The sequence below is a fragment of the Tasmannia lanceolata genome, unplaced genomic scaffold (assembly GCF_043159265.1).
Source record: "Tasmannia lanceolata isolate RefF3 unplaced genomic scaffold, GAP_Taslan_0.1 ptg000023l, whole genome shotgun sequence".
Taxonomy (NCBI): domain Eukaryota; kingdom Viridiplantae; phylum Streptophyta; class Magnoliopsida; order Canellales; family Winteraceae; genus Tasmannia; species Tasmannia lanceolata.
In genome coordinates this window covers 37,028,128-37,053,453 of record NW_027518700.1, presented here as the reverse complement: position 1 = coordinate 37,053,453, position 25,326 = coordinate 37,028,128, and the positions used below count along the sequence as shown (strand labels likewise).

The window sequence follows — 25,326 nt, the reverse complement described above, 5'->3', positions numbered from 1 at the left end:
CCCTTACACCTTTACAAAGACTCTCCTTCTCTGCCGAGTTCTAAGCGGTTGCTCTCTAGGGAATTAAAAAGGGAATGCCCTAGCCACCTATACAAGATTTGAAAGAGAATAGCTAGGCTTCTTCTTGAAAGCTTGATGCTCTTTGTAGACCCTTGATTGCTCTTCAAAGATGGTGATTTGCAAGTGAAAGCACTACTATATCCAAACTCAAAAGATTCACAAGTGAAAGGCAAGTTTGGGATGAAAAATAAAAACTCAAGCTAAAATGGATTGCAAATGTTTTTTATGCTTAAGGATGTTTTTCAAAGATCAAGAGAGAGGAAATAATCCTCTAGATATTGTATAAATAGTCTCTCCTCAAAATATGACCGTTTGGGGGTGTAGATAACAAAAAACAAATTTTAATTCAAAACCCAACGGCTCTTTTTTGAGCTGTCGCAAGGTTCTCGGAGTTCCGAGAACCATTCTCGGAGTTCCGAGAAATATTCTCGGAGTTCCGAGACAACGGCCAGAAGAAATAAAATTTCTACTGGACCATTTCTCGGAGTTCCGAGAAATTTTCTCGGAGTTCCGAGAAAATGTCCAGATGCTACTGGACCTTTTCTCGGAGTTCCGAGGGAACTCTCGGAGTTCCGAGCTCGGAGCTCCGAGAAAAATTCTCGGAGTTCCGAGAAGCCTAAAAATCCGCAGTTTTTGATTTTTATTGCTTGTTTGATTTTTAGCTTTTGGAACTCAACTCCTATGGTTATTTTGGAATGTTTATGAGGGTCCCAACATGTTAGTCCACCACATAACCATTCACTAATGCATTTTAAGTTCTTAAGTGTTCTTTGAAAACCAAGTTGAAAACACTTTGAAAAATGTTTTGCCTTGACTTGAAAATCTAAAGAGAAAGGATGTACAATGATACCTATGTAGCTTTCAACTTCTCTTTAGTCTTGGTCTTCAATTGATCTTCCATCTTGTCTATGCTTGCTTGAGAGATGAGGTGAGCTTCACTTAGCTCCTTTGACTCTTGTATGGGATATCTCCAAGCATGACCATGTTGTGTGTTGGTTTCTTCAATGATCAATCCTATCTCAAACACAACACTTCAAAGCAAATTGATTAGTATTCAAAAACACAATCAATTATGTTTAGAATCATCAAAACAAGATAGGAGAGTAGACCCTTGGGCTTACAGATACAAATATGTTACTTTTGATTGAAGATACATGGTCGGAATCTCAAGGAGTAAATGAGAAAGTTGGTGGAGATGAATTAGTTATGGTTGATGGGGGTGGAAATCTGAATGAGGCTGCTTTGGTACAAGGTGATAATGATGTTGGATGTAGTGGGAACTTTAGTACACCTATTAAGGATGATTGCCAGGGTAATGTACGTATTGTACCATTTGTTGGTTTGGAGTTTGAGAACGAAGTAGCAGCCTATCAGTATTATAATTTATACATATTGGTTATAGGCTTTGGAATTCGGAAAGCTAAGACTGCTACTTCGAAGAAGGATACTAAAGTTGTAATATGGAGGAGATTCGTATGCAATAAAGAGGGGTTTAGAAACTCCAATGATAAGAGACAGGCTGGAAAAGAAGTGAAAGTGCGTCGCCATAAGCAGGAGGATTGTGAAGCGAAGTTGGAGATATCACGCAAAAATGGTAACCGGGTTGTCACTGCTTTTCAACCCACTCATTGTCATGCTCTCACTTCCCATGACAGAATACGATTGCATCGTTCCCATAATGGATTCCATAAGAGCAATGCCTGTAAGAATTTGATAGATTTGCTCCGAGATAGTGGATTGCCGCCTGCTGGTATTGCGAGGGCAATTAATGAGTCATGTAAAGGATCAGATGCACAAATCACAACCAATCAAGTGGTTTCCCGTCTGAGAATACGACGACAGAACAATATGGGGAGAGAAGCAATCATAGTAGCAGAACATTTCCAAAAGAAACGATCAGAAGATCCAAACTTCTTCTTTTCTATGGAGTTGGATGAGGTGGGCAATTTAAGATCTATGTTTTGGGCGGATGCACGGGCAAGGAATGCATACCTAACATTTAGTGATGTAATTGTTTTCGATCTTACATACAAGACTAATAGGTATTAGATGCCTTTCGCTCCATTGAACCATCATAGGCAGTCTGCCCTCTTTGGATGCGCACTACTAGCAGACAAGACGGAAGAGACGTTTACATGGTTGTTTGAGCAATGGTTGAGGTGTATGTTTGGGAAGGCTCCTGGTTGCATAATTACCGATATGAATGGGGCAATGCGAAACGCAATTCAGAGTATATTCCCTACTACTCGCCATCGGTTTTGCTATTGGCACATCAAGAAGCATCTAGTTGAGCATATTCCAGCTTTTAAAGACCCAACTAGTGACTTCGAAAAAGCTTATTCTCATTGGTTTTACAGGAAAAAAAATATCAGATTCTGAGATGGTTGAGAAATATAACATTGGTGAAAAAGACAGGCTAGCAAAAATGTGGCAGTTGCGGAGTCATTGGGTGCCAGTTTATTTCAGAGGCACGTTCATTGCTGGCATGGTATCCAATTCACGTAGTGAGAGCATAAATGCCTTATTTGATGGCTTCGTCAATCAAAACACAACTTTACAAGAATTTGTCCAACAATATGATAGGGCACTCGTTGCTCGTCATAAGTTCGAATCTCAAGAAGACTTCAATACTAAGTCAACAAAAGCTGGATTGAAAGGAAAAAATCGGTTGGAAGCCCAAGCAGCAGATTGTTATACGAGGGCATTGTTTACCATATTCCAAACCGAGTTTACTGAAAGTATTGATTTGTGGGAAGAGGCGACATGTTAGAATGGCAATGTCACCGAATACATTGTTGGTTTCAGTGATGACCCAATATGGAAATGGTCGAAGGTTGTGTATGAGGAATTAAAGAAGGTGTGAAGGCTACATGTGCATGTGCAAAGTTTGAAATTGAGGGGATTTTATGTAGACATATACTCCGCATTATGACCTTGAAGCGTTCAACGAGCATTCCTGCGAAATATATCTTACATAGATGGACTACTGGGGCGAGATATCATGTTGGTGGTGGAGTGCCTGCAAGAGAAGAAAATAGTGATGACGCTACTCCTCTTCAGAAATGGTGCCTGATAGGAAAGCATCAACGCCTTCTAGAAGAAATGCAGTGATAAGAGTCTCTTCAAGAACATGAATGAAGCTTTTGATGCTTGGTTAGCGGAATGTGAACAGAAGAAGAAGTTGGTTGAGCAAATTTCAATGCCATGCAGTGGCAGCCAAGTGCATTCTAACTTTATCAGGGAAACCCCTGAGATTGTTATTCGCGATCCCAAAATTGTGAGAGGCAAAGGTCGCCCGAAAAAGCAACACGGCATAAATCTCCTTTAGAGGTGTCTCAAACCCAGCGCTAGAGGAAGAAGTGTGGAATTTGTGGTCGTTTGGGCCATTACCAGACAACGTGTAAAAAGAAAAAGAAGGTTTAGATTACTGCTAACGTTTTCCTTCTTTTCACTTAAATATTTATTGTTCACAGGATTTAACGTGTAGTACCTTTTTTTCTTTACTATACGTGTCAATAGATGCCCACAACGGAGGTGCATGAGGATGAAGACGTAGAGGAAGACGAAGAGGGAGAGGAGGAAGAAGAAGAAGACCTGAATATAGATTGAGCAACAATATGGAGGTAATGGTTTTTTTTTCCTTTTCATGTAATGGCAGTTTTGACTAACTTATCAGTTGTGTGGGCTATACTTGGTATGCATATTTATAGTTATGCACATATTCTTTCCTTTTCATTGAATAATTTCTACTTCACATGAAATGGTTTATTTGTATCGGTTGTAACGGCCAAATGATGATCCTTTATTCTTGTTCATGAAAGGCATTTGAAGTTCCAAACAGATTGTGTGCATTCTGCGAATTGTTTTGGGCTTAGAATATCTCGCACGACCTTTTGCAGTTGAAGACTATTTGAAGACTACTATTTTTTTAGGCCTATTTCAGTTCCTATTTGAAGACTACAATTATTTTTAAAGGCTGTTTGAAGAACATTGAAATCAGACAATGACTCTATTCTGCCGAGACTTTCCTTTTGTTCTTAAATTGGGAAATGTTTATGGATTCAACTTTATATTATGGCAATGTTATTGAGTGTTATGCTCTGTTATTTAGTGCTATGCTTGCAGCTCGTTTGATTTCAATCTTTGGCATGCTGTAAGTGTTCGCTTGTCCCTGTGTACAAGTTGTTCACTTTGAAATTATAGGGAATTTATTTGAAATGTCATTGTTTGGACTTGTGTACAGGTTTTTTTATGAGAATGAGACAATCAAGTGACCGGAAGAGTAAATATATCTGTCGATTTTCAAGAAAAAAAAACTGGCACAGGTCATTGTAGGTCATTGTTCTCAGTGAATCTTTGTGCCCGGATTGTGCATTCATCTTGTTGTGAATCTATGTGCACTTGATGAATGCACAATCCGGGCATTGATCTCTTTGCACTTGATTACCACTTGTGCATTCATCTTGTTGTGATGCTTTTGTTCAGGGCAAAGGTTACATCATATTAAATTTATTTTTTGCTTGGCTGAATATGAAAGAGACCTGAAAGTGCTAGCAGATCTTAGAGCTAACACCTTGTGATCAGCTAGGAATGGGTGCCAAGTCCAGAATTTCACATTTTTTTTTGTTTACTGTTAATGTAACTGGCATGCCGCCAGTAAATTTATACTAGTGAGTTTCTATCAATTGGAGAGCCATCACAGATTTAGTACAAAGTTTTGGAGCAAGCTCAGAACAGAAATTCAAGAACTTAGAGCTGAACAAATTACAAAATTACAAATTCTGAAGCTAAATCGAATTCTGAAGCTAAATCGACCTGTACTCATAGCATCCAAGCCACTCATAGTTATCCCTTTTAATGTTTACTAACTAATCCCAACCTTTAAACAAGCATTCAAAAAGAACAAGAAAAGACTAAAATCAAAGCAAGATAACATCTCTTTAAACATAATTCAAAAGAAAGAAACATTCAGTGCCAGATACATGCAGAAGACGCTCCAAATATGCATTCAGTGCCGGATACACGTCTGCTCTCACTTAGTACTACGAAGGAAAAAGAAAAAAAGAAAGAAAATCCCTATTACTACACAAACTTTAAACAAGGAATTTTCATTCTTCAGCATCATAACATCATTCTTATGTTCGTTATTGCGGTCTTGAAGCATGGAATTTTCATTCTTCAGCATCATAACATCATTCATAAGTTCGTTGATGCGGTCTCTAAGCATGGAATTTTCATTCTTCATCATCGTTACATCATTCTCAAGTACACTGATGCGGTCTTCCATCATCCTCACTTCGCATCTGTTGTGAAAACTCGACTCCCAGCCTGACTCGTTCTCGTCAAACTGAAGGTCAGCCCAGAGGAAATATTCGCACTTGTTGTCCTGCATGTTATTAACGTTGTTTAGAATTTCAACAACTTACCAAAAAACTTATCAAAACAATGAAAATCTAGGTATCCAGCACATCCGAAGTATGGCCGGCCTTAGTTATTGTTTTTGTTGCTCTGTGTAGTTTTTCGAACTGCTGGCAAATTACAAAGATAGTTTCTGGCTGTTGGTTGTACGCCATGTGAGATACCACCAGTGTTGGTTGAGGATGCCATGCTTTATGCTTCTGTAATTAAACAAAAAAGATTTCAGAGAATAATTGAAGAATAATTTAAGCATAAAGCAACAGAACACCAAACAAAAAAAACACGAGGATTCACAGAGAGCAAATGACTTAACTCTGTTTTTTACTCCCCTTTCTAGAATCATAGATAAAACCTAGACAGAACCCCAATTGATGTAATTTCAGTTTTTTTTTTCTCCAGCTACTTTATTTTTCAGTGTTGTAAATAGGTTTTGATCAAGAGGTTGTACAAGAAGCATTGAGACATCCCCCACCACACTTCAGATGGGTTTTCACCATCCCTTGAAATCTCTTCCACAATCCAAACTAGCAAATTAAAGGAAGCCAGACAGATACCAATAACAAAAAGAGAAGTATAATTCATTAATCCTAAGGTGTTTGACATAAATAAGTGTGTTTGAGAAGCCAGAACACAGTCTTGAAAACCTTCTTTCCTCAATGGCTACGAAAAAACACTGTAAAAATATAGAGATAAGTCAAATGTTTACTTGCTATGGTCTTACATAAAATAGAAACAATCAGGAAACCCTAGCTCCTTTACATAAAAAATCTGAAAATGGATCAAATGCCCAAAAAAATCAAAAGCCCATCCTATTACAATGAACTTCATCAGTCAACAGCCCATCAAGAAAGAAAAACCAAACCCCAAACCCTAGTTTCTTAACATAACAAATCATTGCTTTGAAATCCTAGTTGCAGATTTTTCTCCACTGTAAAATAACTGAGATATTTCTTTGTTCGAAACTAGGGTCTCTGAACTCGAAACCCTAGTTTCGAACAAAAAAAACCCACATCTCTTGTTTTCCATGGCTGGGAGAAAAAATTCATTGCCTTGAAAATCAAAAGCCCATAAAAAATAAAAAACAAACCCCATAACAAACAGTCAACAGCCCATGAAAATAAAAAAAGAAACCCTAAACCCTAGTTTCTTAACAAAACAAATCATTGCTTTGAAACCCTAGTTTTAGATTTTTCTCCCTTGTAAAAGATGTTGGTTTTCTTGGTTCGAAACTAGGGTTTCTGAATTGGAAACCCTAGTTTCGAACCCAAAAAAACCCACTGCTCTTGTTTTCCATGGCTGGGGAGAAAAAAAAAGAGTAAATCAAAGATTTTTTACAACTCGCCAGCGAGGGAGAGATTTCCGGCTCAGGTTGGGAGATATTTCCTCTTGTGTGTGTGTGTGTGTGTGTGTGAGAGAGAGAGAGAGAGAGAGAGAGAAAGAGGGAAAACATGCGCCTGCTTTTTTTTGGGTTTTTTTGCGAAGCAGAAACCCTAGAAACCAAAGCGTCCATGAGAGAGAGCGAGAGGGAAACGAGGCGACACTTTTCTTTACGCGACCTCTTTAATTGTTGAACGGTTGGAATTATTTCACAACAGATCGGACGGCTCTTAATATAGGAGGACTAGAGAGTGTTTTCTAGTCGGCAGACTAGACTCACTTTTCTCTCTCTCTCTCTCTCTCTCTCTCTCTCTCTCTGTATATATATATATATATATATATATATATATTTATATATACAGAGAGAGAGAGAGAGGGCTCACATTGTTTGGGTGATCCAAACCATTCATTTGATGGTTCCCGACATATATAGTATGTGCCCAAAAAATCATCTCCATAGGATCATCCTAACCCTTCGATTTGTGGCGGTTTAAAATTAACAAATTTTAAACCTATCCATTTTAAGCCTCCACAAATTGAAGGGTTAGGATAATCCTATAAAGATGATTTTTGGGGCACACCCTATCTATGTCGGGACCCATCAAATGAATCGTTTTCATCACACAAATAATGTGGGGCCCACCTTTTTCTAGTCGACAGACCAAATAAGTTAGTGGCAGCAATAGAAGAGTTACCTTCTAGTGTGGCCTAATTTTCGCTCCATTTCCCATCCATAGCAGGTCTAGGAAATAAATACTTTGGATCATTGAGAAAGTGGTTCTCACTTGGTTTTTTGATCTCCTGTATTTTTCCCTTAAAAAAATAGACATCGATATAAAACAGGAATGATCATATTTCCTATTGGGAAATGATTTTAGCACTCCACAAGTTTGATATGTGGCGAAAGCTTCTTGTCTTTTAGTGTTTAAAGTGGTGTCAAAAGTTATTTATAGTTCACAAAAGACTCTGACAATGCCAATTAAACACTAAAAGACAAAAAACTTTCGCCACATATCAAACTTGTGGATGTAGACACCCCATTTTGACCAGACCCTAATTCTCGAAATTGAATAAAATTTCAAAGCCAAATCTCAAAATTTCCTCAAAACCGAACCCTGAGTGTGAAAAAAACTTGAAAAATACCCATTTGCAGACCATTGTTGAAGCCTTTGTGGAGCCCGAATGATCCTAAACCCATAAACATCCACCGTTTAACTGCCCTTTGATACTATTTCTCATGTCTCCAAGATTTGAAAAAAAAAATCATCAAGAAATACTCCAGAGTGTTTGGAAGTGGCACTCCTTATTTGCACCCCTAAGCTTCAATGTTTGATCGCAACAACATATTGATATTTTCGCTAACTCATCTTGTGCATTCGTGCGCCAAGTATTACCAAGGTGTTCTTACTACTCCCAGGAATATGCTCGCAAAATTTCAGAGGGAACGGACAAAAAAAATGACAGTAAAGATGAGGCCGGTTAGTGCAATAATCAAATCATTGTACAAAGATTATTTTGGCAAAAGGGGCGCTGAATATATTATTTTCCTAATCAAAAGAAGTAGGAGGGAGGTGAATTAGAAAAGGTGGTGTACTTATCATTTGCAAGATAGAAGAAAGAAATGGAGAAAGGACAGCAAGGTGGGTGTCATGATCAACACAAGGTTGTGCCCATATCATTTCCCACATCAATAAAGGTGGAAGAAAAGACAAGTTGGTGTTGTTATTAAAATAGGATTGTGTAAGTATCATCCCCATTGTATTTGCCAATCAAAAGGAGTTAGAGCAAGCTGGGTTCATTCCAACGTCAAAGCATAGTGGGGCCAATTTCATTTCCCTTCTAATAAATAATAATAATAATAAAGCATCCACCCCTTTTCTTATTTGAACCACGTGCTGTCAAGATGTATAACAGGGGGGCGAAAATTTCATTTTCTTCATTTGGGGTTGTTTTACCTGAGTTACCCCTCGTAGTGTAAAAGAGTAGTTATAAATACGCCATGGAGGGGGCTGTCCAAGGAAGGTGTGGGGTTGTAATTTTTTTACTTGCTTTTTAAATAACCAAGAAGGATCGAGAGAGAGAGAGAGGGGGCTTCTCATTTATGGAAAAATGCAGAGAGAGAGAGAGAGAGAGAGAGAGAGGGGGAGCGAAAAAGGGATTCTCATTTTTTTTTCTCGATCGGAAAAATCAGAGGAGAGAGGGAGCATGGGAAATTCTTCAAAACCCTAACCTAGTTTACTTCTATGATCAGATTTCCGATCATCTCCGGCGAGAATCCGGTCACGTTCCGGCCAAGATCCGGTTGATATTCTACTTTAGCTGTCGTATCTCCTTCACATTCCATCAGATTTTCAGTCTTTGCTTCATTTTCCAGTTGAAAACCGTAGCAGAGAGAGGTTTAGAAAAGAGGGAAAATTCACAAACCCTAACCTTTTTTTCATCATCTTCTCAGGCCAAAATTGCCGGATTCCGACGAAGATCCGGCCGTTTCTGCTCTTCAAACTGCTGTGTTGTTTCCTCTTGCAAGATTATTTCTTCTTCTATGGCTCATTTTCAGTTTTAATCTCATTAAACCCTAACCTGAGCTCCATCCTTTCCAATCATCTTCTCCGTCGGATCTCACTGGATTCTGATCATCCTTACCGGCAGTGATAATTCAGAAAAGGTAATTCTAGATCGGCTTGCTAAGGATTCAGGTTATAACTACAATTTACTGGCCGAGATTTGTTGATTCTAAGGTGCAGTGAAGGTGCTCTTCTATTTTGCCCCCTGTTTTGGTATTTCAATGTTACACTGATTCTAAAAATTGACTTTTTTCGATTGATGATCATTATGTGTTTGAAGAAGGATTGTCCAAAATGACATGCTTGCCTGCCCTCAGTACAATGTTTACCTTCGGCTAAAATTCACTCTAGTGGATTGTAGGGTGGTTTATAGTTTGTGTAGAAATATTGACTCTTAGTAGAAATGCTTTTCTTAATTGGAATAGTCATATGTTTGTTCCTTCATATGCAACTTTGTTCTTAGCGTTTTTTTTTAGTTTCATTACTCATGTTTATGAACTGCTTTCTTGTGTCAATTAGTTTAGAAGCTTTGGCTTCATTAGATATGCTTAAGAACTATGTAGTGGTTTATAAGTATATATATGACCTGAATTTGTGTTTTTGTTTCAGTTTCATTACTTATGATTTTTCAGATTTTTGCATAAATTGATGCACTGTGTATTTGAATCACAATTCGGCCCTACATATGTCAGGTGGTTATTCTTCTTGTACATGTGTGAAATCATGTCTGTTCATGCATATCTGGGCTGTCCTATGCTAACAATTGTGATGCTGTTGCTATGAAAATTTTAGATACACTTCTCTTGTCCATAGATGTGTTAAGCTCTTCCTTCCACTTCGTTCTTTACAAATTCATTTCTATTTCAGTCTAGCTCAAAACAGGAAGTTTAGCCCCATGTATGCTCGGGTTATAGCTTATCACTGTTACTTGCTTAGTGGCTATTGGTTTTTGCGTTCCTGGGAGTCTTGCTTATGTATGTATGCTTGGGTTTTAATCTGTTAGGGGAATATGAGTCTCATTGTCATGATTTTTGACTTTTCATATATTCTATCTAACTGTGAGGGCGATGAAGGCGTTAGCCCAAGCCCATCTTTAGGGGACTTGCACAGTCCAAGTAACGCTCCCCTCCTTTTGTTAGAAGACTTTCTTAGTCTTTTAGACATGTACCATAGATATGTCATTCTCATTGCAAGGGCAATGATAAGGATACTTGGAGCCCACCTCAGCGTTTAGGAGACTTGTCCAGTCTCACTAGCACCCTTCTTTATCTCCTCTTCTTTTAGGAGACTAACTTAGTCTCATTAGCACTCCCCTCTTAGGGTTGTGCACTAGGAGTCAAGTCATTTCGTATATGAGTCTGTCCTTAGTTAGAGAGTCAGTCTTTCAAGAGTCTGTCTAATCATCATAGGAGTTAGGATTCTGTCCAACATTTCATCAAGTCATTTTATCCAATCCTTGCAAGGCATAGGATTCTGTCCAACCCTTATTTGGGGTGTCCTAGAGTTAGAAGTCTGTCCTGTTTGTGTTGATATGCTGTGTCATGTCGTGTGAGTGTCTCTAGAGTTAGGAGGCCTCGAGTCGTGGTCAGTTAGACACTTAGTCAAGCCGATGGCTAGACTAGGAAAACACTTAGTTAGCCCATGGTTTTCCTTAGGACACACAGCCTAGTTACACATAGGATATAAGAATCACCTGCATTAGCTTAAGGCTAACCAACTTGCATTAGTTAGGGCATATATGGAGTCCTAAAAATTACAATTCATTTGAACTTAAGCAATCGCACAAGAAGCTTTAAAAACTAGTCAGGTCTAGTTGATCGAGTCTATAATAGCGGTCTTAGATGGTTAGGCATCGTAGTTTAGAATAGGTCATCGAACTACGTCGACTCTGATTCTTCCCGAGGCCGGGATACGTAGAGCAGCCGGGATGGATGGCCATCTTGGTCTGAGTCAAATATCACATTAGAGTCTAGGGTTTGTCGTGTCGAGTCGTGTGTGGAGCCGAGTTGTACTGTATGTTTGTTGTGTTTTCTTACTTTCATGTACAGACCTTATACCTTTAGCTATAGCATGCATGTGTTTGCACACCAGAACTTAGACATCATTTAGGCATGTCACTCATAACCTAACAATTCTTATGTAGCATTCCTTTCATTTCTTTTGTGTGTGTTTATTATTCATCTCCGAGACATGCATGATTAGATAGACGTCTTCTCGGGGATATATGTTCCCATTTCACATGACTTTCGTCCAAAACTCTTCAAAATCAATAAATAAATGGCATAAGAGACCAGGTGATTGCACTTGGCGGATGAGGTGCTCTTCGGACCTTCCAAATTCGTAACCCAGGCACGAACCTTCTTTTATATCTCTGGTTATCCATTGCAACAGAGCATAGTATGGGATCCAGGGCCTACTTTCTTGGATGGCGACTATTCTTTGTTTAAGGTACGTCTCGAATCCGGGCTAGTCCCCGAATCGAGAGGTATCTCACATTTCATCGCCACTCATGCTGTGAGAGGCATTCTTTTTTAGAGTTCCTTGGTAGAGCTCTCCTTCACGTGGATGATCTAGAGACTTTCTGGGGGCTCGTTCCCCGCCTCTCTCGGATCGGGGTCCACAGTGGAGTGCTAAACTAATTTCCCTTTCTATTTCTATTTTACATATGGAGCCAAATATGATTGATCTAATTTATTCATGTGGTAGACATCAATTTATTGTTTAAGTAGAAAAGATTAAATACTGCCTTCTCCAACAGCTTAAGCTTCTAGAGTAACTGGTTGTTTTCACATGGTATCAAACCTCCTTGATAGCAAAATCCACATGCAATGGCAAAACTCAAAAGAGGGGTCACATGTCCCGCGTGTAGGCGAACCCTAAAAAGAGGGGCCACACATGAAGGGGAGTGTTAAAAGTATAAAAGATTAAATACTTCCTTCTACAACAGCTTAAGCTTTTGTAAAAATCTTTATCAGCTAATAAGGTCGAGATCTTAAGAAAAGGTAGAAGATAATAGACTGGCAAAAACCGTCAAAGAACCATTCAAAATGTGCCATCAAAGACAAGGTTAAAATGGTTGATTTTGGGATGTGAGTGGTGCGATCCTTCAATGTGGGCTGCATTTGCATGGTGTAAGTAATTTAGTGCATTTAGGACTTGTGTCACCAACTTTCAATAATGGCCCTGGTGACTTTGTATACCCTTCTTTGACTGGCTGCTGAAGGCTGTAAAATTATAGAAAATGGCATGAAGAACCAGTCAACTGAGAGAGAGAGAGAGAGTTGCATAGTAGAGAACCATAAATTGCAACACGAAAAGGTCCTAATTGAGGCCAAATCGCCGTTTGGTTTCTCATCCAAGACAAAAGTTTTACAACTCGTCGAGTCAACTCAAAACCAACCTCACTTAACTCGGCTTGCTAGTAAAACGGTTTGATTTGCCACCAACTCGTCAGCAGCCATGAAAAAACCAAAAACCCAGAAGAAGTCATAAACCCACTACCTCTTTTTAGTGTAAAATGAACCATATGCCACTACAACTTGCATCTTTTACTTTTTAACACAAAAATATACTCAAGTTCTTTTCTACCTTGAAGTTTCTTCTTCGAGTTGACGGAAGTCAGTTTTTATGTTTTTGAGATCCAAACATGTTGAAGTATAAATGATTAATTAACACCAACTCTAATGGCCTGAGCAGTTAAGCTTTTGGAGTAATGGGTTGTTTTGCCTCATGGCAGGTGCTGGTTTTCTGTGAAACTACCAGTTTACTCCAAAAGCTTAAGCTGTTTGCATGTGGATTTTGCTATCAAGGAGGTTTGAATTTGGGACCTTCTGCTTTGATACCATGTGAGACAACCAGTTACTCCAAAAGCTTAAGCTGTTGGAGAAAGGCGTTATTAATCTTTTATACTTTAAGACTCCCCCTCACGTGTGGCCCCCTTTCTTTGGGTTGGCCTACACGTGGCACATGTGGCCCTCTTTTTGGGTTTGACCATTGCATTTGGATTTTTGCTATGAAGAAGGTTTGAACCCACACATTTGCTCTGATACCATGTGAAACTACCAGTTTATTACAAAAGCTTAAGCTGTTAGAGATATTATTTAATCTTTTATACTTTAACAGTTTCGCCTGGGTTGTTCAAAACCCAGCAGCTCCTTGATATTAAAAATACATGAGTAGGGCCAGCCCAAAAGAGGGGCCACATGTGCCACGTGTAAGGCCAATCCCAAAAATAGAGGTGGAGGGGGAGTGTTAAAGTATAAATGATTAAATAACACGTAGCCGCTTAAGTTTTTGAAGTAATTGATTGTTTAAACAAAACAGGTTCTAAATTTGCTTATTTTTCAAGTCCAACAAGGCAAAATCATCACAAGTTACTACGTTTTAGCGGAAGGAGCCCTCTTTCGATCATCTCAGGAATATGGATGAAGCCCATAAGACTACAAGCAGAAATAGGCCAAAAGATGACTCCAGGGTTGCTCCATTCTTCAGCAACTTGTAGAGTGAAGGTCACGACCCCGTCAGAAACTATGCAACTGACTGGAGGACGTTTGGTAACTGATTCAATTTAGTTACAATGTTACGAAATGGAGTCGGACAATTCTTCTTCATGGAAAGATTGAGCTGACGATTATCTTGCGTGGTGTCATCTTCTGATGACTGCATGCCATCAGTTATCATTTCGAATCGGAAATCATCAGAGCCCTTAACGGAATCTTGGCCTCAGGATCTGATCAGACGTGTGTGGAAGAACTCAGTCAGGACAAAAGGTGACATAGAAGCCTTTTGAATTGAGGAGCTTGGCTAGTTGCATCATGGCGTTTATGTGGCTTTGTGCAGGGAATGGAACACAAATGACATGTTGTTTTTCGATTAGAAGAGGTTCCAACTCCTTGTTTCAGATTCGAGGGAAGAGGCTATGAAAAACATGCAAGAAAGGTATGAATAGAGGTAGGGTTCTCTACCGTCTTCTTATTAGAAATGGGTGAGGAGAGATAAAGGGTAACCCGAGAATGTTGTTAGCTGTCACAAGTCACAAGTCAGGTACTTGGACCCTTTGGTTGTCTTTTAATGATCTCTTCGATATTGGTCCCAATCACGCAGCATATGAGGATCCGTTGGATATACGGTCCCAATCACCCAAATACATGATGACGAGTTAGATAAATGGTCCCAATCAGTGAAGGGGTTGGTGTTCTTTTCTAAGAAACTTTAGTTTTTGTTGAGTTGGGTGTCTTAAATTCAAATCCGATTGAGGTCCGAAATATTCTATGCGATCTGGATAAGGCCCGTTTATTCGGCAATGTGTGGGCCTGTTTTAAGTGATTTTGGCCGGACAAGCGTAAGTTTGGGCCTGCCTTATAAAAGGGGGGTTTTATGACTTATTTTCGTATTCTTGTCTTGTAAGAGGGTTGAGAGCTCAAAAGGTACAAAAAGGGTGTGCTAGGGTTTCCAGTGTGTTTGGTGAGAGGGACACTGATCTTCTCTTGTAATCTCTTAATCTTATAATGGATTTTTTTGTCGCCTCTTCTGTGGAGTAGGCTTTTGCCGAACCACGTAAATCTGTGTCTTTTGTGTGATTGGCTGTGTTGTTGTTTCGTTTTTGTTTGCCATTGAAATCTAAAATCGAATGGAAGAGGGGATTTCATAACTGTTCTGGTGTCATAAGTTTGCTTCAATTGAGTTAAAGATGGAGTGAAATGACGTCTAAGAACAGGGGATATACAAATTTTCGTGTAAATAATGCACAGTTGCGGTATTTACTGCATTGGTAAGGTGGCTTGCTGCTATCCAATTGGAAGTTGTTGAGGTGGAAATGTAATGTAAATGACAAGTTGGTTTTCTACTAAAGGAGGTTCAAACACCATGTATCAGATTGAGGGAAAAGGCTATGAAAAAAAAAAACACAAGATAGAATTCAAGAGAGGTGGCTGAAGTGTAGGCCACTCAAGGCATAGCATGGGTGGGCGCATCAATTTACAGCACAAGTTTTGATAAGGCCATCATTTTATACCATGCATTAGCATGGGGGCCCACCATCTCACTATGTTTTGATGTGCTAGGGCGCACCATGTCTGCCCAGACCCATGCATATGGTGACCATACTGATGAGTGGACCCACCATCTCCACCCAAATCCATGTATTGAGCGGGCCCAAATTTTACCTGACAGATCCTGTGCATAGGATGGCACCAATTATTTTACATCCACGGTTCCTCTGACTACAAGAGAAGCCCGCGGTGATTTCTCTAGCATTTCATTTCGTGTCACGTCACTGAAATTCCTTGTTTTTTTTTAAAGATGACATATTTTATTGATATTAAAGAAGCAGTTGGGACCAGGAGTCCCTTTTTATATTACAGGATATGATTAAGACCAGACCAGGCATACCCAAAACTCATAATAAAAATATCAAAATAAGCGGTTACAATTACATGTCTTTTCCTTCCCTTCTTTCTACCATTGGCAACCTATCTTTTAAGCTCACCAAACTTATGGTGAGCTAGCTTGCCCAATCACATGGGTCCCACATTTTGGGGAGTGATCCAAACCATTCATTTGCAAGGCCTTATCATAGATAGGGGGTGTACCAAAAATCAGCTCCATAGGATCATCCTAACCCCTCCATTTGTGGAGGACAAAAATGGGGCAGATTTGTGTCTGTCCATTTTTGTCCTCCACAAATGGAGGGGTTAGGATGATCCTATGGAGCTGATTTTTGGTACACCCCCCATCTATGTAAGGGACTTTCAAATGAATGGTTTGGATCATCCTAACAAAGTGGGCCCCCATGTGATTGGGCAAGCTAGCTCACCATAAGTTTGGTGAGCTTAAGCTCACCAACAGTTTCCTCTATATATATATATATATATATATATATATATATATATATATAGAGATCCTCTCTATATATATATATATATATATATATATATATATATATATATATAATTTTATTTTAAAAGGTACAGACACTACTCAATATGGCAGTAAAAGTTACTTAATTTGCAACAAAAATAGAAGTAGCAATTCATAATAATTAGTCGCTTTTACTTACCTAATGAGTTTTTGGCAAGACAACTCATTATTCTTACAAGAGGAGTCAAATTGGGTACATTTTGAGTTGACTCAACAACGTTTTTAACTACCCTTCAAATATTCATGAGGGGTACAACTCGGGTCGATTTTTGGGAATTCGGCTTACTCTTTTACTTTAAAATCGGGTCGGGCACATGTTAATTTGCAAAAGCTCAACCCAACCCGACCCAAGTTGCACTCCTAATATTCATATCAGAAACTATAGTTTTAAATTAGTCATGTCTTACTTGAAGCACCTCGTGAATTAGGCTATTAAGATTAGTATAAGAAGATCCCCCTTGTTTGGTAGCATTTTCTGCACTCTCCTTCCACTTCATAGCCTTCAATCTCATCTCCTTCCCCTTCTCACTTTCCATCACTCCCATAACAACACGCTCAATTTCTTCTTTTCTTACCTCATTACTTATCTCGACGCCTATTCCCCATTCATTGCAAGTGTAACGACAATTAATTGGTTGGTCGCCGAATTGAGGGCAACAAATCATGGGCACACTACCACATATACTCTCCACTGTCGAATTCCAGCCGCAATGCGTTAGAAACAAAGCTATAGAAGGGTGGGAGAGCACTTCCTCTTGGGGGCACCAATTTGCTAAAAAACCCCGCCCTTCGATCTCTTTCATGAAATCTTCTGGGAAAATTGCTAGACCATCGATCACAATGTCACGCCTTACGATCCACAAGAAAGGATGCTTTGTATTTGCAAGGCCCCAAGCAAATTCATTCAACTGTTGGCTTGTCAAGCATGCAATGCTCCCAAAATTCACATAAATGACTGAATCAGCCTCTCGCTTGTCCAACCATTCCAAACATTCCGTCTCTTCTTTCCACAAGTTTGTTGTGATGGATTTTGAGCAACTCTCCGGCATCCAACGGCAATGCAATGTCAGTGGGCCTATGGTATAAACACGATGGTAGATTGATCTCATAGCACTTATTATCTCATGTTCTAAGTCATCGAATGTGTTGAGAACAATAGCCGAAGCCTTGTAGCTATTTTGGATTTCCTCTGCTATGTGTTTGAGCATGAAGTTGGTGGGATCTGTTGATATGTCCATTCGTGAGAAATCCTTGAGATAGGTAACTCTCATACCCGGAATCCAATCAATGGTCCCATCGCTCGAAGAACCATCGTCTGCTTGAATATAAAAATTCCATTTAGAAGTGAGCTGAAAATTTTTTTAGCATAAACAATTTACGCATGATATCAAGATGAGCTGAAATTATTTTAGCATAAACAATTTATGCATGATATCAAGAAGACAGTTTTTGTTCTCTACCATATGAGCACTTCATTCAACTCTTGAAAGAGTATCACAGTGATGTTACGCACCGATCTCATCCAGCGAATACTGGCCTTTACGGATTTTTATATTAAGTATTTGACATAAGAGTGTATAAATTATCGGCATATGAACAATGCTAGTTCTTAGTCTGAGCAATAAGATATATGCCTCTCATCTCCTTCATTCAAACACACAAAAACACAAGTAGTGTTTCAAGAGAGAGAGAGAGAGAGAGAGAGAGAGTGTGAGAGGGAAAGAACACATTTTGTGTGTGCACCCCTAGAGGGAACTTTGTATAGTGTGAGACTATCAAAAGTGAGAGATCTTGTGATAAGATCAGTGTATTGTTGTACTCTTTCCAAGTATAGTGGATTCGTAGAAGTGCCTCTGCGCTGAGACGTAGCCAAGTTAGGGCGAACCTCGTTAACAAATTCTCAGTGTGATTGTTCTCTCTTCTGTGTTTGTTCTTTTTAATCTAGTCTATGCCATTTTATTTTTGTCTGTATTTGCTTGTTATTCTTGAACAGGTGCACGGTTCCCTAAAAACTGGTATCAGAGCAAGGTTGGCTTGTAGGATATCATCGAGCGATTCGGTGACGTTGTTACGATCCAAGAGCAACCAAGATGGCAGAAGATAAAATCATAATCGAGAAGTAAGATAGACACGATTTCGGATGGTGGAAACTGCAGATCGAGGATTATCTTTATCAGAAAGATCTCTATGAGCCTCTTTTGGGTTTGAAACCTGAAACGACGGCTATATATCCGGTAGCAGAATCGGCTTGGAAAATCCTTGATCAAAAGGTACTTGGTGCGATTCGTCTAGGGCTGACGAAAAGAACAGGGTACCACATCTCGAAAGCAAAGACTGCAAAGGAAGCCATGGATAATCTCTCGAATATGTATGAAAAGCCCTCTACATCAAATGAAATCTTTCTGCTAAAGAAGTTGGTTAACATGAAGTTATCCGACTTGAGTTCTGTGGTAGAACATATCAATAACTTCGCAGGTCACAAACCAATCGGAATCTACACGAATAAAGTTGGACGAGAGGCTTCAAGCTTTACTATTCATTTGTTCCCTTCCAGATAGCTAAAACATTGCTGTGCATGGGATTTCTATCACCATGAAGGATGATCTGACTCTGGATGATGCTAGAGCAGCATCATGGATGAGGAAAGGAGGAGTGTCTCAGGCGGAGATAATCCTTCAACCTCTACATCTTCTACGGCACTAGTTGTGGAAAACAGTGGAAGAAGCAAGAACAGAGGAAGATTCAGCGGGCGTGGCAGATTCCAATCAAGGGGCAAAAATGTGGCATGAAAAGAATAGTGTTGACATTGTCACAAGACGGAGCAACGAAGGCATCTGTGAGGCCTACAAGAACAAGCAGCAAGAAGAGAGCCAAGGGGCTAACATAGTTAGCAATGAACCTCTGCTAGAACATATGTGTTTATCTGCAGGGGTCAATTTGACAGCGGATCAATGGTGCATGGATTCATGTGCTTTGTTCCATTGCACCTCATGGAGAGATGTGTTTCAAGAGTATGCCAGAGGAGACTTCGGGCAAGTGGTCGTGGGAAATGGTCACAAGTGCCCTATTGTCGGTAAAGGAACTGTGACTATGAAGGTTCATGGTGGAGGACACCTTGTTCTGCATGAAGCAAGGCACATCCCAAAGTTGGTGAAAAATCTGATATCAATCAGTAAACTTGACGAAAGAGGTTTTGTAACAACCTTTGGATGCGGAGAGTGGAAGATCACTTCCGGATCAAGAGTAGTAGCAAAGGGAAAGTGTACGGGTACAATTTATCTTATCAAGGGAGACAATATCGGTGATATGGTTGCAAATACAGTAGCTACCGGTAGTCTGTCTACCCTTTGGCATTGTCGACGTGGGCACCTTGGCGAAAAGGGTGTTAAGGATTTACATTCAAGGCAGTTGCTTTTAGGGCTAAAGAAGGTGGAGATGGATTTCTGTGAGAGCTGCATCTATGGAAAACAGATGGTGGCCAGTTTCCAGTTAAAAGGACGACACAACAAGCTCAAGTAGATAGAATCGGTACATACTGATGTATGAGGACCACCTCAAGAACTCTCTTATGGTGGTAAGAGATTTTTCGTTACTTTCATCGACAATACAATGAGGAAGACTTAGGTCTACGCTCTCAGAGAGAAATCAGAAGTTTTTGGGATGTTAAAACTATGGAAGACAACGGTTGAGAATGAGACAGGTTATCGGATTAAAGCTCTGTCCGATAATGGAGGTGAATACACAAGCAATGAATTCGCAGAATACTTGAGCCAAGAAGGCATACATGGGTTGAAGATTGTTCCTAAAACCCCATAGGAGAATGGTGTAGCCGAGAGAATGAACAAGACTATCTTGGAGCAAGCGAGATGCATGAGGCTACATGCGGGTCTCCCACTTCACCTCTGGGCCTCTGAAGTTGATGCGACAGTGTATCTGATCAATAGGAGTACATCTAGTGCACTGAATGGAGGAATACTAGAAGAACAGCTGTCAGGAAAAAAGTTGAATTATTCGTATTTAAAAGTTTTCGGTTGTATAGCATATGCTTTGATTGATAGGGAGTCTAGAAAAAAAAGCTTGAGCTAAGTCCTAGAAATGCATATTTATCAGATATGGTGGCGATGAGTATGGCTGTAGACTTTGGGATTATGAGAATAACAAAGTCATCTGCAGTCGGAATGTGGTATTCCATGAAGTAAAGATGTATAAGGACCGTCAAGCAGAGCAAGAGAAGACAACCGAACCAGAGTATGTTGAGCTAGATACAGAGCCCGAGAAAAAGGTTCCACAGATCAGGGTGCACCAGATGAAGAGATTCATGATGAATCTTATACCGGCGAGCAGGATGGTCAAGAAGAACATAATGATTCTCAGCCGGTCAGTGAGCCTGTAGTCTTTACAGTGAGGAGGACTACACGTGTGAGAAAGCCAAAGATAATTTTTGATCCATCAGCTAATACTGTTCTGAGCCATGTTTTATATACAAACTTGGGAGAGCTGGAGATGTATGATGAGGCAAAGCTCGATGCATCTCATGTGCAGTGGGAGTGTGCCATGAAAGACGAGATGAACTTGTTGCTTCAGAACAAAACTTGGGAATTGACCAAGTTGCCCGCTGGTAAGAAAGCTCTATTAAACAAATGGGTGTATAGCATAAAAAATGAAGCTGATGGTAGGAAGACACAAGGCGAGGCTTGTTGTTAAGGGCTCTTCTAAAAAAGAAGGGATCGACTATAACGAAATATTTTTACTAGTAGTGAAAATGATGTCGATCAGGATATTGCTGAGTATAGCAGCAGTGGAGGATCTTCATCTTGAGCAGTTGGACGTGAAAACAACGTTTCTGCATGGTGACTTAGATGAAGAGTTGTATATGGTACAACCCAAAGGTTTTGGAGTCAAAGGCAAGGAACACATGGTCTGCCGTTTGAAGAAAAGCCTGTACGGATCGAAGCAAGCTCCGTGGCAATGGCATTTAAAGTTTGAGGGTTTCATGGCAATGAAAGGAATTACACACTGTGAATCTGATCATTATGTCTACTTCTGCAAGTATGAAGATGGTGATATTGTCTACATCTCTTTATATGTGGATGATATGCTAGTGGCTAGCTCCAATTGAAGAAAATTGTTGAAGTGAAGAAAATGCTGGCATCCCAGTTTGCTATGAAAGACTTAGGAGAGGCCAAGGAGATCTTACGCATGAAAATCATCAGGGACAGAAAGAATAAGAAATTATAGCTGTCATAGGAGGACTATGTGAAGAAGGTGTTGAAGAGATTCAACATGGACAAAGCAAAACCAGTTGCGACTCCTTTAGCAGGTCATTTCAAACTTTCCAAGGATATGTGTCCAAGCATTCAGTCCTAGATGGAGGAAATGGCAACTATTCCAAATGCATCGGCAGTGGGAAGTTTGATGTATGCCATGGTAAGCACGAGACTAGACATTGCACAGGTAGCGGGAGTTGTGAGCCGTTATATGTAGAATCCAGGCAAGGAGCATTGGAATGCGGTAAAATGGATTCTGACATATCTAGCAGGTACATCCAGTTACTCTCTTTGTTTTGGGAGAACTTCTCTAAAGATACATGGATATGTGGATGCGGATCACTCAGGTGATCGTAATAGGGGTGGAAACACCACCGTATATGTCTTTATAGTTGCAGGTACAACAGTGAGTTGGATGTCTCAATTGCAAAAGGTAGTAGCAATATCAACAACTGAAGCAGAGGACGCGGCGATTATGGAAGCCTTCAAAGAAATCATGTGGTTACAAGTTTACATGGAGGATTTATGTCGAAAGCAGCCAGTCAGCATGCTATGGAGTGATAGTCAAAGTGCATTGCATTTGGTAATGGATGCAGCTTATCACTCAAGGACAAGACATATCAAAAAGTGTTATCATTTCATCCGGTCGTCATTGAAAGATAACGAGTTAAAGCTAGAAAAGATTGATGGCTCCAAGAATCCAGCAGATATGTTTACCAAGGTAGTAGACAAAGAAAATCATATTTTTTGTACTACTGGCATTGGTATTACTCCAGGTTATTGATGAGGAGTAACGCAGATGCACAAGAATCAAACACAAATAAATTTGCTTGCAGCATTGTACGTTGACTTCAAGTGGGAGATTGTAAATGTTGAAGTCATTTGGGCTGCTGCCCGCCTAACACCACATGTGTTAATTTTTTTCAAAAAGGGTGGCTAGCAGCCACTATCATTTGTAAACAAACACGGCCACCTCCCTCACTTTTTCCACAATGGCAGGCCACCAACCTTGGGTGGGACCCACCACCTACGCCTATAAAAAGGCCTCTCCTCCCCTACATTCAAACACAGAGGAACACAAGTAGTGTTTTAAGAAAGAGAGAGAAAGAGAGTGTGAGACTCTCTCGGAGAAAGAGATAGAGTGCATGTGTGAGAGGGAGAGAACACATTGTGTGTGTACACCCTGAGAGGGAACTTTGTATAATGTGAGACTATCAAAAGTGAGAGATCTTGTGATCAGATTAGTGTATCGTTGTACTCTTTCCATGTATAGTGGATCCGCAGAAGTGCCTCTGCATGGGTACATAGCCAAGTTAGGGCGAACCTCGTTAGCAAATCCCCGGTGTGATTATTCTCTCTTCTGTGCTTGTTATTTTTATCTAGTCTTTGCCATTTTTGTTTCTGTATTTGCTGGTTATTATTGAACCGGTGCACGGTTCCCTAATAGGGCCACGCTAAAATATATTGCTGGTATAAAAGTAAAGATCCCAATGTTCCTCAATTTACCAATTGTAAGAAAATTGATCCTGTTAAAAAAAATTGTTGGTATAAAACCAAGGATCGGGCAAATTTTCATAAAGATAAGACAAATGATGTAGAAACTAATGAACAAAATTAATTTGTATCATGTATTACTACAGTTATTAATATTATTAAAAATATACTGTATCTTGATAGTGGTTGTGTTAATCATATGGATAGTGATAAAACCTAAAAGTTAGGACCATGGTTTTAAATTTATACCGAAATCCGAAATTTTGGATTTCGGCGGAGACCGACACTGAAACCACTAAAAACCGAAATGGTCATTTATTTCCGAAATTTGACCCATAAAATCTGTTTTTTTTTAATTAATTGAACATTTAACCGAAATTTAATATTGAATAAAATAATAATTTCGATTTTTGTACCAGATTTCGGCCCAAATCTCGAAATTTTGGTCGAAATTTTGAAATTTCAGGGTTCGAAACCGGTACCGAAACCGAAATTTTAAACTGTTAGGACCCACTTTCTTGCATCTTTTATGTATTAATAGAAAAATATGCTCACTTTCTTGACTAGCTTGAAGTTTCTTCTCCAAGTTGACATGAGTAAGTCAGGCTTTAAGTTAGTGTTTTTTTTTTTTTTTTTGGGTGAATTATGATCCAAACTCGTCCTAAATCTGCAGATTTTTCAAGTCCAACAAGGCAAAATCATCACAAGCTACTACCTTTTAGTGGAAGTAGCCCTCTTTCGATCATCGCCTGAAAATGGATGAAACCCATGAGACTACATGCTGCGATCGGCCAAAACAGGACGCCAGGGATACCCAATTCTTCTGCAACTCCAAGAGTGAAGGTCAATGTCCCGTCTGAAACTACGCAACTGACTAAAGTAATGTTTGGTAACTGATTCAATTTTGTTAAAATATTACGATATGGAGCAGGGCAATTCTTCCGTATGGAAATGCAGAGCTTCTGAATATCTTGCATGGTGTCTTCATCGGACGACTCCATGCCATCAGTTATCGTTTCGAATCGGAATTCATCGGATCCCTTAACGGAATCTGGGCCTCGAGATCTGAGATGTGTGGAAGAACTCATTGAGGATAAAGGTTACATAGAAGCCTTTTGAATTGAGGAGCTTGGCTAGTTGCATCATGGCATTGATGTGGCTTTGTGCCGGGAATGGAAAGCAAACGGCATGCTGTTTTCCACTTACAGCAGGTTCCAACTCCATGTTTCAGATTGAGGGAAAAGGTTACCAGAAACACGAAAAAAAGTTAAGAGTAGAGGTAACCAAGTGTGGGCTACTCTTATCGTTTCTCATTAGAAATGGGTGGGTAAAGATAAGAGGCAAGAGCCATACGTTTTGGATAAGAAAATGATACCAAGACTCACGTGTGTCTAGGGGTGCAACTAGTGAAATTGGAGTGAAACGAGGTTTTGGAAGAGGGTATATACCAGTTTTTAGGGGTGGTTATTCGGTTAATACCGAACCGAAAAAACCGAAATGTTAAAACCGAATTTATTTTGGTTTCCCAAAATTCGAACCGAAACCGGAACCGAATTTATGAGAAATCGAACCGAAACCGAACCGATTACAAATTCGGTTAGTGAGAGGAAAAAAGGGAAAAAAGTAAAATTTTGGCTTGGATCGGAGGGCTAGGATCATCCGATCAAAATGTTTTTTTGAGCACAACATAATTAAGTTGTGATCAATCAAATGGACGGTTTTGATCATCCCACGGAGTGCACATAAAGCAACTTTTTTTGGAAAAAAAATGGTTTCATCTAACCGAAATTTTGTTTTAGATTAAATCTGTAAAAAAAAAACAGAGAGAAGAACTGCAGAAGGAGGAGAGGGTTTTTGGAGTCTTACCGGGAGCCGGAGAAGAGGAGGAGGAGGAGACCCCACCAGAGAAGAGGAGGTGGAGCCATGGAGGAGATGCCACCGGAGAAGGCAGAGGAGGAGATCCCACTGCCACCGGAGAAGGAAGAGGAGGAGATCCCACTGCCCGCCGGAGAAGGAGTCGTCATCGGAAGGAACTCAAAAGCGTTGTTTGGGCAAAAATAAAAGTGGAAAACCTCAAAACTCTAGAAAGCAAATGCCCAAAGAAAACTAGAAAATCTGAAAATGGGGGTGTTTTGAGTCTTTAGACTGTTTGTTTATCAAAATTACTAGAAAACCCCTTTAAGTCTTTTAAGTTTCCACCCTTAATACTTTGTCTTTTCCTGGGAATG

The 25,326-nt window shown here is 39.7% G+C and overlaps 3 protein-coding genes across 3 annotated transcripts; 2 read left to right on the top strand and 1 right to left on the bottom strand.

The window, feature by feature from the left end:
- The first annotated feature begins 1,191 nt into the window (after positions 1-1,191).
- On the top strand, positions 1,192-2,109 carry LOC143856057 (protein FAR1-RELATED SEQUENCE 5-like). Its single transcript, XM_077366097.1, has one exon. The coding sequence runs from the start codon at positions 1,192-1,194 to the stop codon at positions 2,107-2,109; it is 918 nt and encodes a 305-aa protein (XP_077222212.1).
- Positions 2,110-3,171, top strand: LOC143856056 (protein FAR1-RELATED SEQUENCE 5-like). The gene is made up of 4 exons (XM_077366096.1): positions 2,110-2,290; positions 2,418-2,766; positions 2,866-2,917; positions 3,001-3,171. The coding sequence occupies exons 1-4, from the start codon at positions 2,110-2,112 to the stop codon at positions 3,169-3,171; spliced, it is 753 nt and encodes a 250-aa protein (XP_077222211.1).
- Positions 3,172-16,448: 13,277 nt separating this feature from the next.
- LOC143856262 (UDP-glycosyltransferase 85A7-like) lies at positions 16,449-24,661 on the bottom strand. Its single transcript, XM_077366429.1, has 2 exons — positions 23,814-24,661; positions 16,449-17,652 (listed from the first exon to the last, which is right to left on the bottom strand). The coding sequence occupies exons 1-2, from the start codon at positions 24,184-24,186 to the stop codon at positions 16,730-16,732; spliced, it is 1,296 nt and encodes a 431-aa protein (XP_077222544.1). The 5' UTR covers positions 24,187-24,661; the 3' UTR covers positions 16,449-16,729.
- Positions 24,662-25,326: the final 665 nt, after the last annotated feature.